This window comes from Neodiprion fabricii, chromosome 1 (assembly GCF_021155785.1).
Source record: "Neodiprion fabricii isolate iyNeoFabr1 chromosome 1, iyNeoFabr1.1, whole genome shotgun sequence".
NCBI lineage: Eukaryota > Metazoa > Arthropoda > Insecta > Hymenoptera > Diprionidae > Neodiprion > Neodiprion fabricii.
In genome coordinates, this window is record NC_060239.1 from 35236798 (window position 1) to 35252791 (window position 15994).

The 15994-nt window shown below is 36.4% G+C and overlaps 2 protein-coding genes across 10 annotated transcripts; one reads left to right on the forward strand and one right to left on the reverse strand.

Moving 5' to 3' along the window:
* The first annotated feature begins 15 nt into the window (after positions 1–15).
* LOC124184404 lies at positions 16–5230 on the forward strand. Of its 7 annotated transcripts, none has more exons than XM_046574076.1 (8): positions 16–81; positions 495–582; positions 829–1025; positions 1887–2093; positions 2183–2888; positions 2978–3253; positions 3383–3890; positions 4017–5230. In XM_046574076.1, the coding sequence occupies exons 3-8, from the start codon at positions 917–919 to the stop codon at positions 4242–4244; spliced, it is 2034 nt and encodes a 677-aa protein (XP_046430032.1). In that variant the 5' UTR covers positions 16–81; positions 495–582; positions 829–916; the 3' UTR covers positions 4245–5230. The 7 variants fall into 7 exon arrangements, with proteins under 7 accessions (XP_046430032.1, XP_046430042.1, XP_046430060.1 ...); XM_046574086.1 differs by having other exon boundaries at positions 80–189; XM_046574067.1 differs by lacking the exon at positions 16–81 and adding an exon at positions 94–332 and having other exon boundaries at positions 466–582.
* Positions 4556–15122, reverse strand: LOC124184391 (transforming acidic coiled-coil-containing protein 3-like). 3 transcript variants are annotated; one of them, XM_046574036.1, is made up of 6 exons: positions 14746–15122; positions 7332–9321; positions 6881–7185; positions 6518–6750; positions 6115–6426; positions 4556–6034 (listed from the first exon to the last, which is right to left on the reverse strand). In XM_046574036.1, the coding sequence occupies exons 1-6, from the start codon at positions 14881–14883 to the stop codon at positions 5842–5844; spliced, it is 3171 nt and encodes a 1056-aa protein (XP_046429992.1). In that variant the 5' UTR covers positions 14884–15122; the 3' UTR covers positions 4556–5841. The 3 variants fall into 3 exon arrangements, with proteins under 3 accessions (XP_046429992.1, XP_046429985.1, XP_046430002.1); XM_046574029.1 differs by having other exon boundaries at positions 6518–6753; positions 14746–15121; XM_046574046.1 differs by lacking the exon at positions 14746–15122 and adding an exon at positions 10112–10266 and having other exon boundaries at positions 6518–6753.
* Positions 15123–15994: the final 872 nt, after the last annotated feature.

Below are 15994 nucleotides of genomic sequence, written 5' to 3' on the forward strand. Positions count from 1 at the left end.
GGGGGCTGATCGTGACAGTCTGACCACGGCTCGTAAGAGGTCGTAAGTCGTAATCTGGTATCTCTGGCACCTTGGTTGATGGTAAGTGTGTGAGTTTACTCCGTAGTGTGAGTGGAACATAAAGAAAATAACACGTCTCGCTTAGAAATATTTTTACGTTATGAAGGTATCGTCGTTTGACTGGAAGAGGTGTGAGATGATGATTTTGAGTTTCGCATACTATCTGAACAATATGACGTATTCATATTGTCGCCAAATGATGTTTTAATTGTTTGTTGAACTGTTTTCAATCATTATCGGTGTGTCGCGATCTAAAATCTCTCTAAATTACGGTATGACACTTTTTCTTCAAGCATGCAGCCCCTCGCGAGTCAACAACCCTTAACGTGTATATCACCTCATAGAATAACATACAATTTTACTAAACATATCTTGTAACCTTCAGTACAATTGCCTTCATCGTAGGGTATTCCTTGATGTGTCAATGTTTACAGAGCCAATCTGCTGGGTAATAAAATATGGTAGGTGATGATTCACCGTTCTTAAATCAACTCCACCTTATCATCATCGTTCGTCATAGAGGTTAGTAAAGGATTTATTTTATTCATATGAATAAAATGTGCAAACCTAATATGCCGAGTTGTGGTCCTCTACCGTTCCTGGGCATAGACACAATACATCGATTAATAAATTTTTGAGCGCAGCATGCTCTTGACCCGTCCATATTAGCGAATGCAAAATATGAGCAGTTATTTTTTTACGTAACACAACTTATGGAGTAGTCCAATTTCTATATCCTTCCTAATCAAGTGATTGAAATATTTACAGACAACATCGAATTGCTTCTATATTATAAATATCCTGACTGTCTTTGAAAAGATGTCATATTGTCGAATGATTGACAACTAACTTTAACATGCACGCTGTAGCATTAGAGCAAATAATGGGAGACATTGACAACTCAGCTCCTTGCAATGGTACTTCTATCTTAGAAGATGACCTTGCGTTGAGTCCATCGACGTTGGGTAAGTACGAGTACTATTCCAATCACAAATCTGAGGGATTTTTAGTTCCACTCATTTTGATTTTTTTTTCTCATAAGTCATGAAAATACTGGCCATAACTGTAAGTCCTTAACAAAATTCGGTTTTTTACTTTTTCTCTCATAACGATTGTGCTGATGCTCTCAAAACTACCCTTGAGTGAAAAATTAAGAAATCAAAACAGGTCTAATCTTTATCTTTACCAGAGATCAATAACATATGTGAAGATTTATATAAACAGATAAAAATTTCAAGAACCTGGAAATGTCAAGAGAAATCTCAATTTCAAAAAATCATTTCGAGAATTTCAGAAAACATGCATATAGGTAACTCCGTGACATATAAGATGTATTTTTAATTCTTAAAAACCTTCAGGAAATGGAATATAAGTCAATTATTTAGTGTCATTCTACCATATTTATAGCCATCGTAAAACATTGTATTTAAGGATAATAGATAACATAAAAAAAAAAATTGAAACCAAGACACGCAACACTAACATTTAATGTTTTACATGTTTTCAGTTAATCTATCAAGTAATTCATCGAGTCAATATTTCTGCTCATTATTTATAATTAATACTGATCGGTCCATAGAATTTAGATTTCAAAATAAATACATTTTGACCTATTTCGTATATAATTTATACATGGTTGTTGGTTTTATCATTGGTTTTATTAGGTGTTATATTGATATTGAACTAACATGATCATTTTAAGGAAAAATCTGTTACTACTAACCAATTATTTTCAATCCATCTCTTTTCCTAATAAACATTTTTTTAATCATTCTTTCATTACTCACTTTTTATAGATTAGATACGTGTTCAATACTGAATTTTAGGAATGTCGAATAAAAGCGCTAGTGATTTGTTGACGACTAACAGTACCTCCGAAGTTAAGACCAAAGTGGTCTACATGAGTGAAGATGCTATGGATTGTGTATACACAGAGTCAAATGAGACTTATAAAAATTCTGAAGTAATTGATGAGGCCCCGAGTCCTGATATGTTTGGAAGCGATACCGAAGATGCCCCAAAAAGCAATTCAGGTATTATATGAGTATCTTATAGTTGTACGGATTACGAAACAATTGTATTTTTTCTTATTTAAATCGTGTAAACAATCGAGCTTTGTTAGTTACAGACATCGATCAATTGGACATAAAACATGAAGATAGCGAAATATGCCAGGCAGACTTGGTAGCAAAATCAGACAGTGAACTACTAAACAGAATTCATGAAGCATTAAGTGGTGTTCCCCCACCTCCTTCTGTTACAATTTCCCAAATGGATTGCAATGACTTCCTAAGGTGTATCAAACAGAATAGCCATTTATTTTGGCCGAGGGGTTTATGTGAAGAGAAAAATTTTGACCAGATTGGGAGCCAAGACAGTTCTAACATTAATCAAAAACTACTTAATTCCGAATTAACAAACTTAGCTGAAAGTGGAAGTAGTAATACGTTTTATCAACAAATTAAAAGTGGTTCTAGAAACTTGATGAATGCTTTTGACGCCTGTGATTTATCTAATGTAAGAAGAAACGATGAACACTGCCACAATAAAAGTGATAATGAAAATTGTGAAACGACTTTAGTAAGTAAGAAGTTGAGTGATCCTAATCGTGGAGTGGAAAGTGATAGTAGTACTATGAGTAACTTTGTGTGTCAAAATTCAACATTGACTTTACTAAATGATAGCAGAGAAAGCAGAACAACATTATCAGTAAACGAAACAACTAGCGTGGATAAACCTTTGTTGTTAAATTATAGAACAATTATTGATTGTGACCCAGCCACGCTGAAATGGCCTGAAGCTTACGCACACAAGCATCATGGCATACAGTAAGTTTCATGCAATTATAATACAATTCAACTCTATCATGCTGTTCTTTTTATCTGAAATTATTTGATTATGATATTTGGCATTTCAGTTATAATCGCAGTGTAGCTGTAGAGGACTTTGAATACTTGTCAATTAAGCTATGTGAAAGATATATAGGAGCTGAAACACAATCGACATGCAACGCCTGGTTTACAAAACAGGCACCAGGAAGTGCTACTAAACGTAAGATGCTGGGAAGAAGGAATGTTGGACAAAGTCCAGGAAGACGGCTTAGCCACCTGGCAAGGCGAAGACGAGCTTTCTCTAGTGCTAACTTACAAGGCATGGGACTCACTGATAAAAGACAAGTCGTTCTTGATATTAAGTGAGTCTTATCACACATTTCATCAGTCTCGTAATTATAACAATGTGGCAGACATTATAGTTATTAACATTTGAAACTAATGATCATGCAACTTTTGAATCATTATTTATTTGCTCACTGTCATTTCAGAAAACCATTAATTAAAAAGGGTAAAAGTCCCCGAGGTAAGGGTATTAGAGGAAAAAGCCCGCGTAGCTCGGCAAAAAAACGTGCTGCCAGGAGATTAATGATGGAAGGTTCAAGTCCTCGGAAATCTAAATTGGAAACATCCAAGCGAGCATTGTTTCAAAGTCCACCTGGAGATCGGGCTGGTCCTAGTCGAATAAATACAGTACGACCTGTCCCATCTTTGAATCCGCAAAAAATAAAACGTGCTCTCTTCCCAACGCCAAATAAAAAAGATGATATTGACAAACGGGTTAGTTTTGAAGATACAAAAAAGCGGAAAAGTGAAGATGATCTCGAAGGTCCAAGGCCTAAATGGGCAAAGAGTATGTCATTTGACTGCCCTCGTGGCTTGGAAAAAAAACAAACACCAGATTGTAAGATTGAACGATATTCAACTGGAAGTGTTCTTGCTAAAAGTGAGGGTGCTATGAAATACCGAAAAGGAGAACTGACTGACACGCACAAAAAGGTAAACACTAATTTACATCGGCTAAGAACCTGGAACTGAGCATAAAACCGAATCCAAAGTGTACGAATTAAACTTTACATTCCTCATGATATAAGGTAATACTCGTTTTCTACAAATGTTTTACAGAAATTGTTGTGGGCTGTTGCTGAAGCCTTGAGAGGGAAAGGAATTGGTATGAATCATCCACAATTCAAACAATATGGTTCTCTCTTAGCACGTACTGTCAGAAAATTCATGCCTGAGCTGGAAAACCAGGATATTCCGCGAAAACCTGGAAGTACGAGTGATCGCATGTTGAAATTTGCTAAGCAATACGTGCTTACAATTGTTGACGCAAAACCTACAAATTGTTAATTGATATGATACAATATCGAGTGTTTATTTCTGTTTTATATTTTTTTAAAACTACTATTGAATACCTAAATGTTCACAGTTTTTATCTTGTAGTGAATCGCCTGGTTTTCAACCAGAGAAAAACGACTGAACGCAACTGTGAATGCATATTTTTAGTCTACTTATAATTGTTTTGCAAAATCATTAAGTTAATTTGGTTTTCTTCACTGTGGCAGTAACGGTATCTTCTTTTTCTATTTATTTTGTTCTATTAAAATATGTACGCAATTTCTGTATTTAATTGTAAGTTATCATGATTTTTTTTAACACTATTATTACGATATGGATATCTCTGCGTGATTGTCGCGTGCTTTGTTGCAAAGTGAATTACTTGAATACCCTGATGAATTATCCGAATTCTAAGAGGTATTAATAACTTCTAAAAATAATGAGATACAAATTCGATATCTTCATCAACAAACATATCAATATCATACACTCGCGGTGATATAAAATGATTCAAATCAGAATGAAGTGTAAATATCGTGGCAAGTTTCTATTCTGTTGCCAGACACTAGTAGTTTGACACACATGGTTTTGCCGGTTCGAGACTTCAGCAGTATGATTCATTTATTTCGCCAATATAAAATTATCAGTCAACTATCCTATTTATTTGTAAAATGAGCACTCGATTTGTTACAGAGTTATTTTTATAAATTATTATTTAAATAATTATTTAGTTTGTAATAGATCAACAAATTGAATTAGTAAACCTATTTCATAAAAATCCCTTTATTCTCGTAATAAGGCCTTTTGCCCCGACTGAAATATTATTTCTAATTATTTTATTTAATAACTTCAATTAAATCTATTGATAAAAACATTAGGACACATTTACATGCAAAGAAACATTATTTCAATTTGATATGAAAGCACGACATCTGAACTGCTTGTTTATAAACATTGTTATCGTTGAATTGAGATCTAAAGTATATTTTTTCAACTAATATATGAAAATGCAAGTTTAATAACCGAAAATAATAATCCTATTGAAATATTACCACATCTGTGTTCAACAATTCCAGCCTGAGTAGTTCGAAATTATTGTACGCGCACTATTCTGTTTTAAAATACCTGTCCGGATCACATCTAGCTAACAGGAAATAATTACCAAACCGGCCTCTAGTATGCCATAATTGTGATGTATGTATACTCGGCGAAATGTTGAACTCGATTCGAAATATTTAACCTACTTAAGGTTTAGGTAAATTTAGGATACCATAAATTTCGTTGGTATAGTTTTACAACTACCGGCGACTTTGACATTTATGAGGGAAGGAAAAGATAAATAGAATTAGGTAAAATTTAACTTATTGAGAGCAAGAATCCTTTCAGGATAGGCTTTAGTGATGTGTCCAATTACAGTGACAATGATTTGATGATAATTGAGAAGATTTGAATAAGTAGGCCTATTTTATTAGGATATCATTTATTTTACAGTCTATAAATAAAGATCAATAAAGAGTACTATTCATAAACACAACGGCATATAATCAGTAATTATGTTATCGTATATTATGAACGTATCAAGTAAAAAAATAATGACTGATATAAATATTCACTCGGGATTTTGACCAACCCTGGCAATGAATTCATCAAGTATCGATGAAAGTTCCTTATTCTCCTTTGACTTCTGCTCAACCATTTCCGCTAAAGAATTACTTTTCAATTCGGCCTTCCTTATCATTGCCTGTAATCTTACTGTTTCTGTTTCATGTTGCTTTCGGATCGCTTCCAGTTCTAAATTTGCCCTAGAAAAAAGAATGTCACGTTGAAACACTTCGCAATGCATAAGCCTTACTGGTATTTAAATAATGTATGTAATAACTACTTTTCAAGCTGTGACATTGCGTGATTCTTAAGCTGGTCATATCTGTCCTCAAGCGTTTTGATTGTTTTAACATTTTCTTGTATGCTCTCTTTGAGAACATCCTCGTTACTTTTATATGCAGAAGTTACACTTTTCAGTCGTTCGTATTTCAAGTGGACGTCGTTAAAAGCTGCTTCCGTGTTACCCAAATGATGATTAGCAGCCTGTAAATCATCCTGCAGCTTCGCTTTTTCCTGCGCAAAAATCGCTCTTTCTCTTTCCCGATCTGCCATTTGTCGACTCAATGATTTTTCATATTCATCCATTACCATCCTAGCAAAATAATTGTACGTTAGTCTCATTTTGGCTGCAATGGACATGAATAATCATATATTTAATCTAATTAACAAGTAAAAAACCGCACGTCATCTCTTTCTTCTTTTGCATTTCATGCACCATTTCCTTTTCAAGATTCTCATATTTCGACCGCTGCTTTTCCAGTTCTAATTCGTGTTCCTGTCTTTCTTTTTCTCGTTCTTTTCTTTCTTTCTCAAGCTGTGAATCAAGCTGTAATACCGTTGACCTAACCAACTCTAATTCTTTGGTCATAGTCTCATCAACTATTGGTGTAACCACGGGTTTCACTTCTTCGACTATCTTCTGCAACGAAAATCAAAACATGTTCCATTATTTGGAAATTGGACATATTGAATTCTGATTTATCCTTCCTATGTGAATTCTTAAAACTAATAAGTACAATTGAAATCAACATTTATAATTATATTACCTCTTCAATTTTAGGTGGTTCTTCAATTTTTTTAGGTGTACCAGGTGCTGGACTGTAAAGCAACAGTCTGTCAATGGCTGCCAAAGCAGGATTTCGTTTTGGGGTGCCAAGTGTTGGCTGTGAAATATTGTTTTTGGCATTTTCTTCGCCGTCAACTACCTGCAGAGGCCCCTGTGGTAGCATAGTGTTGTTACCAACCAAAGGGTCAAATTTCACATAAAGTGACTCGGCGCGCAAATCACGAACGGTATTTTTACTATTATTTCTTGCGAGCAAGAAATCAAACGATGCTGGATCAAAGAATACTGTAAACAGAAAACACACAGTATATTACTTTTTAGAAAAAATTATATTGAAATATAAATATCTCACTTTCATAGTATTAAAGAGAAAAAACTGATCTAACTACACTATTGCAAATCTTAGTCAAGTATCGGAAATATGAACTTACACTCTGATTGAGCGTTGAAAAAGTGATCAGTGTCTTCAGTCAACTCCGATGACTTGTTACGAATTTCTTCAGCAATAGCTTGAGCAGCCAGTTCCAATTTCTCAAAATTGTACTCTGGTATTATTATTTGTAGACTGGTACTTTGTTGTACAGGTTTAAAAGCCTCATAAGGGTCACTAGTAATCTCAGAGCTAATACTGTGAAAAGATTCCTCCCTGAGGGTAGATGTTTGATTCAAATCTTCCTCAACTGAATTACCTGCGTCCTGATAACTTTCTGCACTCAATGAAGATATCGGTTGAGTGTCTAAATTACTTTCTGGAAATGGTGTGACATTAACGTCCACTTGAGGTAATTCTTCTAACTTAGATTCTTTCAAATCTTCCAAATTAGTAGATGTATTCTGTTGAACACATGGCACCTTGTTTTCTGTAACTTGTGAAACGGTTTCTAGATCCTCAGCTTGTTGTAGACTTTGTGATAACTGTTCTACTGAATTTTCAAGTACCACCTGTTTTGACTGCTCGGATTCTACTTCAGATTGAATTGAGTTTTGAGTTTCAGGATATACTGACTTTTGAACTTCTGGTAACTCTTCAGCTGGCTCTGTGTTTTCCAAATTCTCTTCAGGGATACTCAATGGAGTCAATAAACTCTGGTTATCAGAAATTTGTAGAGCTTGTTCCTGAGCTATGCACTCGTTGAAAGTTTCCGCACTTATGTCTGGATATGAGTTTGGAATAACGATAGATAGGCTTTCTACCTCAAACTGACTTGTATTTCCTGACAATGCCTCTGCAAAATGATCTGTAGAAGAATCAGGCGTAATTCGTTCTGGAACCAATTGTGAGTCTTTCACATTATGGTCTTCCTCCTTCAAACTGTTCACAGTTTCTGGTTCGACAGGTCTTTCAGTTACTGTATTCAATTGTGGATTTTTCGGATTGTGTTCTTCCTCCTTAAAATCTTCCAGAGTTTCTGGTTCAATAGGTTTTTCAATTACCAAATCAGGTTCTTTAGTCAGTGGTTCTTCAACAGTGCAAGGTTCAATTACGATACTGTTTGATGCACATAGAGTCGGTTCATTTGAACTAGATGTATTCTGGTTTGTACAAAGCGTTGACTCTGGAGGTAAATTTAAGGGATCATTCAATGATGACACATTTTCAATTCTCAAGGTTGCGGATAACTCGGTTGATGGATTTTCACTGGTCTCGGCTATGTTCGATGAATTGCAATTTGTCGATGCATCGTTTTGATTATTTGAGATACAGTTAGTATCATTCAACACCTCCGATTTACTTGAGTCAGACTTGTTGAAAGTCGAGTTACAGTCTGCTACCAATTCGACAGTCTCATTTAACAGATGTGAATTCCCACGTGAATTATTATGCGAATTTGATGTCAATGAAGAATCCTGTGTTTGAAGCGAATTATTTTGACATTCCTCTGCAGCTGCTGGTAATTCTGTAGTTTTATTAAAAATTATTATATTCTCAGAGTCAGACTTCGACGACAAATCTCTGGTTTCATTTAATGCAGGATTATTTGCAGAGGATTGTGGAATGTCTGGCGTATCTTCAATGTGAATTTCAATTGAGTTGTAACTCGTTTGCTTATCCTCTGAATCCTCTACTGGTTCAGCACTTGAAGAATCAAGCTTGGGATCGAGCCTTAGAGAAGTTTCCAGTGGTTTGGTTTCTTGGGTATCAGTTGTTTCGTTTAGGTGAATATTTCCCCAGCCTGATATCAAGTCGTCCAGTCCAGGAATGTCCGTGTTTCCATACGAAGTGTCTGCTGCCCTCTGAGGGGTTATGGGTCGCAAATGATTCCAACTCTTAGTACTTGGTGTACTTGTTACACTTTGAAAACTGCACTCTGAAGACAGGCTCTCGGGCCTGGAAGTTGGAGCCCCCGCATCCACAAATTCACGTGTGAACTGTACTTTTACTTCGTGTTCTGTTTTTCCCGTTTGTGTGTTGCTTGCCGCCTGAAAATAAAATACAAGTAATTGTCAATATTTAATTTTGAATTTTGATTAGGCATGCACTTTTTATTGCACGAAGTTGGATTTTCATAGATCATTCAGTTATACCTCAATAAATAATTTTTTGAACACATTTCAATTAATTCGAATTTCTTATAATTAGAGACTAGAAGAATTTAAATTTTTTATACATTTCTGATTATTTCACATTATATTGTTTCTTTTACTGAGGTTTAATATTAAAAAACAGTTTACGATACAATATTCCCTTAGAATTTTGACGTAAATATATGCCAAAACTTTTACCCTGGTTACCTTGTCACCACATTCACGGAACATTTATTTCTCGAACTAGAAAATGTTGTGACAGAATCTCATTTTGTTGAGAAATCAGAGAAACATTAGCCAGTTTGGCAGAAGAGACAGACAATAGCTGAGACTTGAATGTCAATAATACAACAGAAAACGAAGGTGCCTTTTCAAAGTTGGTCAATCGTCTTGATTATCTCCAGATAGAATTAAAAATAAATTCTATTGTCGTTTTTACGTAGTAAAAATAATTTTTTTACGCTTTCTCCTCTTCGTTAACGATGATATTAAATTTTCGGTATTCAGAATGCGCAAAACAATGATTCACGTCATGGCGAATGTTTACAAAAAAAATCAAGAGTAAAGACATTTAACAGAATTGATAAATGGATGGGCGGAAAGTACGAAATGATGACAAGGGGAAAATGCGAAAATTCCACATGTCGAAAAATATGATTTTGCAAAGGACACTGCATATTTCTACCTCGCTAACAATGGGGGAAGCGGATCCGCGATGTAGGAGTTTGTTGATGAAGTCCATGCCGAGTGACAGTTAAGGAGAGAGACTTTTCTTGTGTTTGCCCAATGAAAACTGACTTGCTTTTCGTTTTCGAAGCCAACTGACGCGAAGGAACGGATGATGGTTTCATTCGAATTGCGCAACGGAGATCAGCTCTGGCTATTATAAGAACAGCAAAACACTAGCAAAAGACAAGGAGAGACCGAAACCAATGGTTGAAGTTCTCGAAAAACTGGCACGTAATCAATGCCGACTGGGTACATATGTTTTCACCCTCGTCAGTCTAGCCTGGTACTCTTCGGTGTGATAAACTCTTTCTCTAACGTGAACCGTTTCAAAAATGCAACCGTAACGGTCTCTGTGCTCTCTGTTACACTGATTTCGTTTTTCTTTTCGAAGACTGTCATAGATTGCTAATCTGCCGTTTTCCTTTTTCAAGTACGTCAACGCCCGGATTAATAGTGCGCGGTGGTACACAATACATACACAGATTAATTTCCGCCGATTACATTGTCAACTCTGGATTTTTATACTGCCACGTGTTGAATTGTGGCAGCGCACTTAATTCATAGAAGTTACAATGTGCGTAGATCAATTATTGCAAAGTTATTTTCCAACAGATTTTTCGTCATCCGAATAACAATATTTACGTAATATCGTTTGCACGTCGCGTAAAGAAATCTTGAACGATCAGTTTGTAAATTTCACGTTAAATGCTCGTCTGCAACAAATCGCATAAGACGAAAAATACACTCCTTGTCGGCAAGTGGAAAAAAACATTCGAACACATTCAATAACAGTTATACAAAGTAATATGATTTCGTCACCGCTACGCAGGCAAAAAAAAAGGAGAAAAGAAACCAACGTTGAAATGTGTCGATTCGAAATTCGAATTATTATACATGTTGACTGCAGGCATAAAATTATTTAGACGTTCATAATTAGGACAGTGTTTCTGTTTCTTTAATTTTTCTCAAGAGCAAATATTCGACCGTCCAACAGACTTACGCAGGCATTCGTTTTTAGAATACATCCCACGCAATTCGTTCCGACGGCTCTCTCGGTGATGACTTGATGAGATTCAAAAACCCGTATAGAAGTTGTTCAAGCCGCGATATATCACAAGAGGCACGCGAGTGGGTCGATCTAAATTCACCTCACACCGGAAATGAAAAACGAAGCTTTGGAGTGAACGAAATTGTAATATTTCACGTGTTCCGACGGAAAATTCATAGCATCGGAGAATGCGATCGCGAGGTCGTTCTTGAAAAGCGGACGCACGGAAGAATTTAAAACGCACCGGAAGTGCTGGAAATGTAACCTCGTGTACGCGATATACTTGGGCGTTTTTCTTGTAAGAATTCTCGCCAGTAGTTGCAAGTTGTTAGCATTCGCGAGTATACGGAAAAGGAAGCGCAGGCGAATAAAGATATGATAAAAGAAAAAGAGAATACTGTCCAGAACGAATGAATTTACCTTGTTACCACGATTACCCATGATTTTTGTACAGAGAACGTATGTACTGAGAAAGATCGTAGGAAGTTGCGGCTGTCACTAGCACGTGCTGTGTCCATATATATCGTGTTTATATGTGGAACCCCACGGAGCGAGAAAGACACTGTCCCAAAAGAAGAGGTCTTCTCTTTTGCTCCCATCCCTTTTTGTTTGTTTTCTCTACTTTCGTTGATGGTAGACAGGTATCAAATTGTACCCTAACGCGTGCAGTTAACGTTATATCGAGAAGAACAGCGTTCTGTTCGCTATAGATTCGATATATTTCCCTAATTGTTCGCCGTATCCGAGAAAACTTTTACACGGTTATTGCATCCCGTAACAGCATGCCGCATTCTTCGAGTAATTACAGCTTACATTACACGATCTATTAAACAACGTGTATACGTACAAAGGCCCCTTCATTAAATGATATGATTCCAGCGTCTCCAAGCAGTAAGAAAGAAATGCAATTTCAATACAGCTGTTTCTACTTCCTGTTCCAATATTTCTTACAACACATATTTTCGTACGGATGAATAACTTGAAAAGAAAAAAAAAAAAACATCACATCCGTGAAATTTCAAATTGTAACCGCTCGAACTGGTTCAATTATGCAATGTATATGCATTGCTTCTTATTTCAGTAAGTAATGGAACTACCTGCACAGAATATACGTACAAAGATTCCGACGATATTGGACAGAATGACGTAATATAGACTAGAGAAAGTGATGACGAGTACTGCTTTGCCCCGGTACTCATTTTAAAATGAGGATAAAATGCATGTACATATATGTACATACAATGCGATGTAGATTATATATATATATATATATATATATATACATGTGTGTGTGCAATACTTAAAACCCGCATAGGATATTCCGTAAATGGTAAGAGAGTGAGAGCGGTTCGATGAAGCTGATAGAGTGTGGCGAGTTGAATGCAGATATGTATGTGCACGAGAAGGTGTGTGTGTGACTCATTCATTCGCATCTGTTTAAATGTTCGTACGAAAATCCGATAAACTATGAGCGGGGTATTCGGGGTGTGACTTTTTGATTTATACAGAGACATTGTAACAATAACTCCGAGCTAATTCTATTTGATTTGTACTTGGGAGCGATTAAGAGATTCTAATATTAGATTTGTCAAGTCTTTCTAGTCAATAAATTGCGAGTAGCTGACTGCATGGTGGTGGGTTGGCGAGTAGAATATGATCGTCGTCTAACGTTTGATTGTATTCTCACCTTCGTATGACAACGTCCAGCTTCTTACAAGCCTCGGTTTATACGGCTGTATTCGAATGTCGGCGGTTATTTTGTTAAATAGGATCGGAGAAGGAGTAGATTTCGTCTAATATCGAGCAGTGTACGATTGTTTTAAGAGCCATTTCCACACCGTGTCACGGTAGACGGTACAGTACTAACACACCATGTAAGATGTATCACTGTACTAGGCACTGGGCATACAACTGGTGGTGGTCGTCGAGATAGGAAATCGGCTTGGTGGCGCTATCTATGGAAATTTAATCAAAGAGATTGCCTAAATTTCAACTGAACACTCCGCCGATATGTATGTACCTGTCCTTAGTTAGTCTCGTCGCAACTCCCGTATTGTTCGTACGTAGGCAAAAAATCATTTATTCCGCCGCCGCCGTTGTAACGGGTGAAACAGAAGTGCGGAGCACGTGTGAAGGCTTTTGTTTAAACTCGATTCGTCGAATAAAAGAGAAGAGAAATCGGTACGCAGTTACGACTTCAGTTATCATTTTAATCCCTTTCTGAAAACTTTTACATCGCAATTGAAGAGGGAGACCGAATAATGTTGGAAGCGAATGGAAATGATTCTTCCTTTGGCCAGTATCGAAAGTGTTATTACGTTTTCTTAATAATCGTGTTGAACAAACCGATTGGTAATTACGACGGCGAGAATGTTTCGTAGGTTGCGATTAACGAATATGTACTCGTGAGAATTTTTTTATTGGAAAATTCATGGAAGTTTCACTAATGACGATTCGACCATGAAAGCTTCGAAACTTCTTACACTGACACGTTTTTTTCACCCCAATGGCCTTTATTCGATACAGAAAATAGCGGAAAACGATGACAATTTTTATTACAAAATATGTAGAATTATCAGTTACGGGTTCTCGGATCTTTGACTCTGCAAAATAATAGGTTTTATTTTTATTTTATTGACTAATATAAGTAACATGCCTTCAAATAACAGTTTATTTGGAGCGTTTAATTTTAAAAGATTATTCGGCGTACCGAATCATCGTTTTTCTATAACTGTAAAAACTTCTGGGAATTTGGAAACGATGAATTGAACTTATTTTTAGTTAACCAAGGAAGAACAAAAGGAACGAGATGGTAGCGGGAATAGTTTGAATTCATTCGCATATGTGCCTCGACAGCGGTATGTGGGTTTCGAAAACTCGTCACGATCAATTACAAGCCGTAAATGGTACGGAAATAATAAATAATTAGGATGCGGTGCCTCGCTTGCAGACGAGGAGGAGTATTAAACGGTACGGAAACGAATATCGTTTAATGCATTTCTCGTATCATATATATGCGTATAAACAAAATGCATATAAGTATAAAGTGTTTATTTTTCTTCAGTTTAAACTCGGGCAGATACGGGGGCTATTTATAGAACCTATACTCGAACGAAACTGTCAGATACATACAAAGATGCACAGAGGATTTTAAAAGGCTCTGCTGGCTTTGCCGAACTTTATGTATACCTATACACGTGTATGCGATAGAAAAAAAATTCCGATACCTGCTGATACGTTCACATATATGATTCGTATCCTACACCTGATTCTTATTATGAAATTAATATACATACGTGAAAGTACGTTGTTTGATACTTTAAAAACACCTCGTTATTTTTATTTTTTCTAAATTCATCCAGACTACTTTCCAAAGGGTATTTTTCTATTTCTTTTTCAACGTTTCATATTTTTCAGCAGATATTTTCCTCGTGGAGTGATGCGAGTCGAAAATCCGCCAGGTTTGACAGGATTTGAAATTCAATCTGTTCATTCGATATATGATGCAAACATGTTAATTCTGTACGGGGTAACTTTCTCACCTTGCGATGTCCAGGCTGCGTTGGTGGCGAATTTTGTAGGGTCGCTGTAATTTCTCTGAGTACAACACGTGTTCCATCGCGGGTACCCAAAATGCCGCAATTGCTGCCGATACCATTGGGAGTTCCAGAATTTGACATTTTTACAATTTTAAAATAAACTGGCTGTCAGGCAACGTCTCTCACTCGCTGCAGGGCTGACGTCAAGCCGAGGAACAAAGAAAGAATAACGAAACCGGCGATATATTATAACAGAGAAGGGAAAATATCACGTGGAAACACTTCACAGTTACTAAGCACTTAGGATTGGTACATTAGGTCAGAATATATCGGCAAAAACTTCTTGAAAACACCGTGTCCTTCCAAGGAACGCTTGTAACGGCTTCACGCTATTTTGACAACTTGAATATAAACCCAATAGCCAATCAGGAGCCGAGAATTAAAACAACATTTTTTTTCCGACGTATAGGTGGCGCTTAGCTCGACCAATGTACCCAGTCGGTAATACAGATTAGACTTGTCCGTTTTTCCACTCTTAATTATTCGAGCTTCTTGTTAAATAAGACTCAGTGCAGTCAAGACGTATGTTAAGAACATTTTCTTGCAAATGCAGGACCAAGTGATGTTTTGAATACTTCTTTATATTCATTTGTGTCGCATGATGCAGCCGTTGGTAAGACAGGTCCCAAAGTAGTGAGTGTCAAATGGCGTAGATGAACCAATCATACGTCGTATTGTCCGTACTGTCTAAAATCCTAAATTTTCATTGGTGGCGTAAAACACACCGTAAACAAATTTCTAATCAATTCAAAAACCGTCGAGTACGTGCGGCATACATTAAATCGAAATTACTCACAGTATTCGAAAAGATGTTCTGCCAAATTTTGGATTTATAATAAATGTCGGTGGTCGTACAAGCCAACGGTATCGTGCAAGCCGTATAAGTTTCTGCTTGATCAGCTGATGTCGCCATGTTTTCCTTGAAAAATTTTAAAAACCATATTTGCAAGTTTTTAAAAATAATTACCAAAACTTTGTCATTGTCTACCAAGCATTACCAAGGGATTGAAAAGGCGAATCAACTTCAGTACATGGTTCATCTTAGTAAAGTAAGTCTTTATTAATTCATTAACATACTTTTCATACAAAAATTTATACTTGGCGATACAATTTTCACACAAGACAACCTGTTTATTTCTGGTTGGTCACTGGAGACTCTCGGACATAAGAAGGGTGGGAATTATATGAGGGG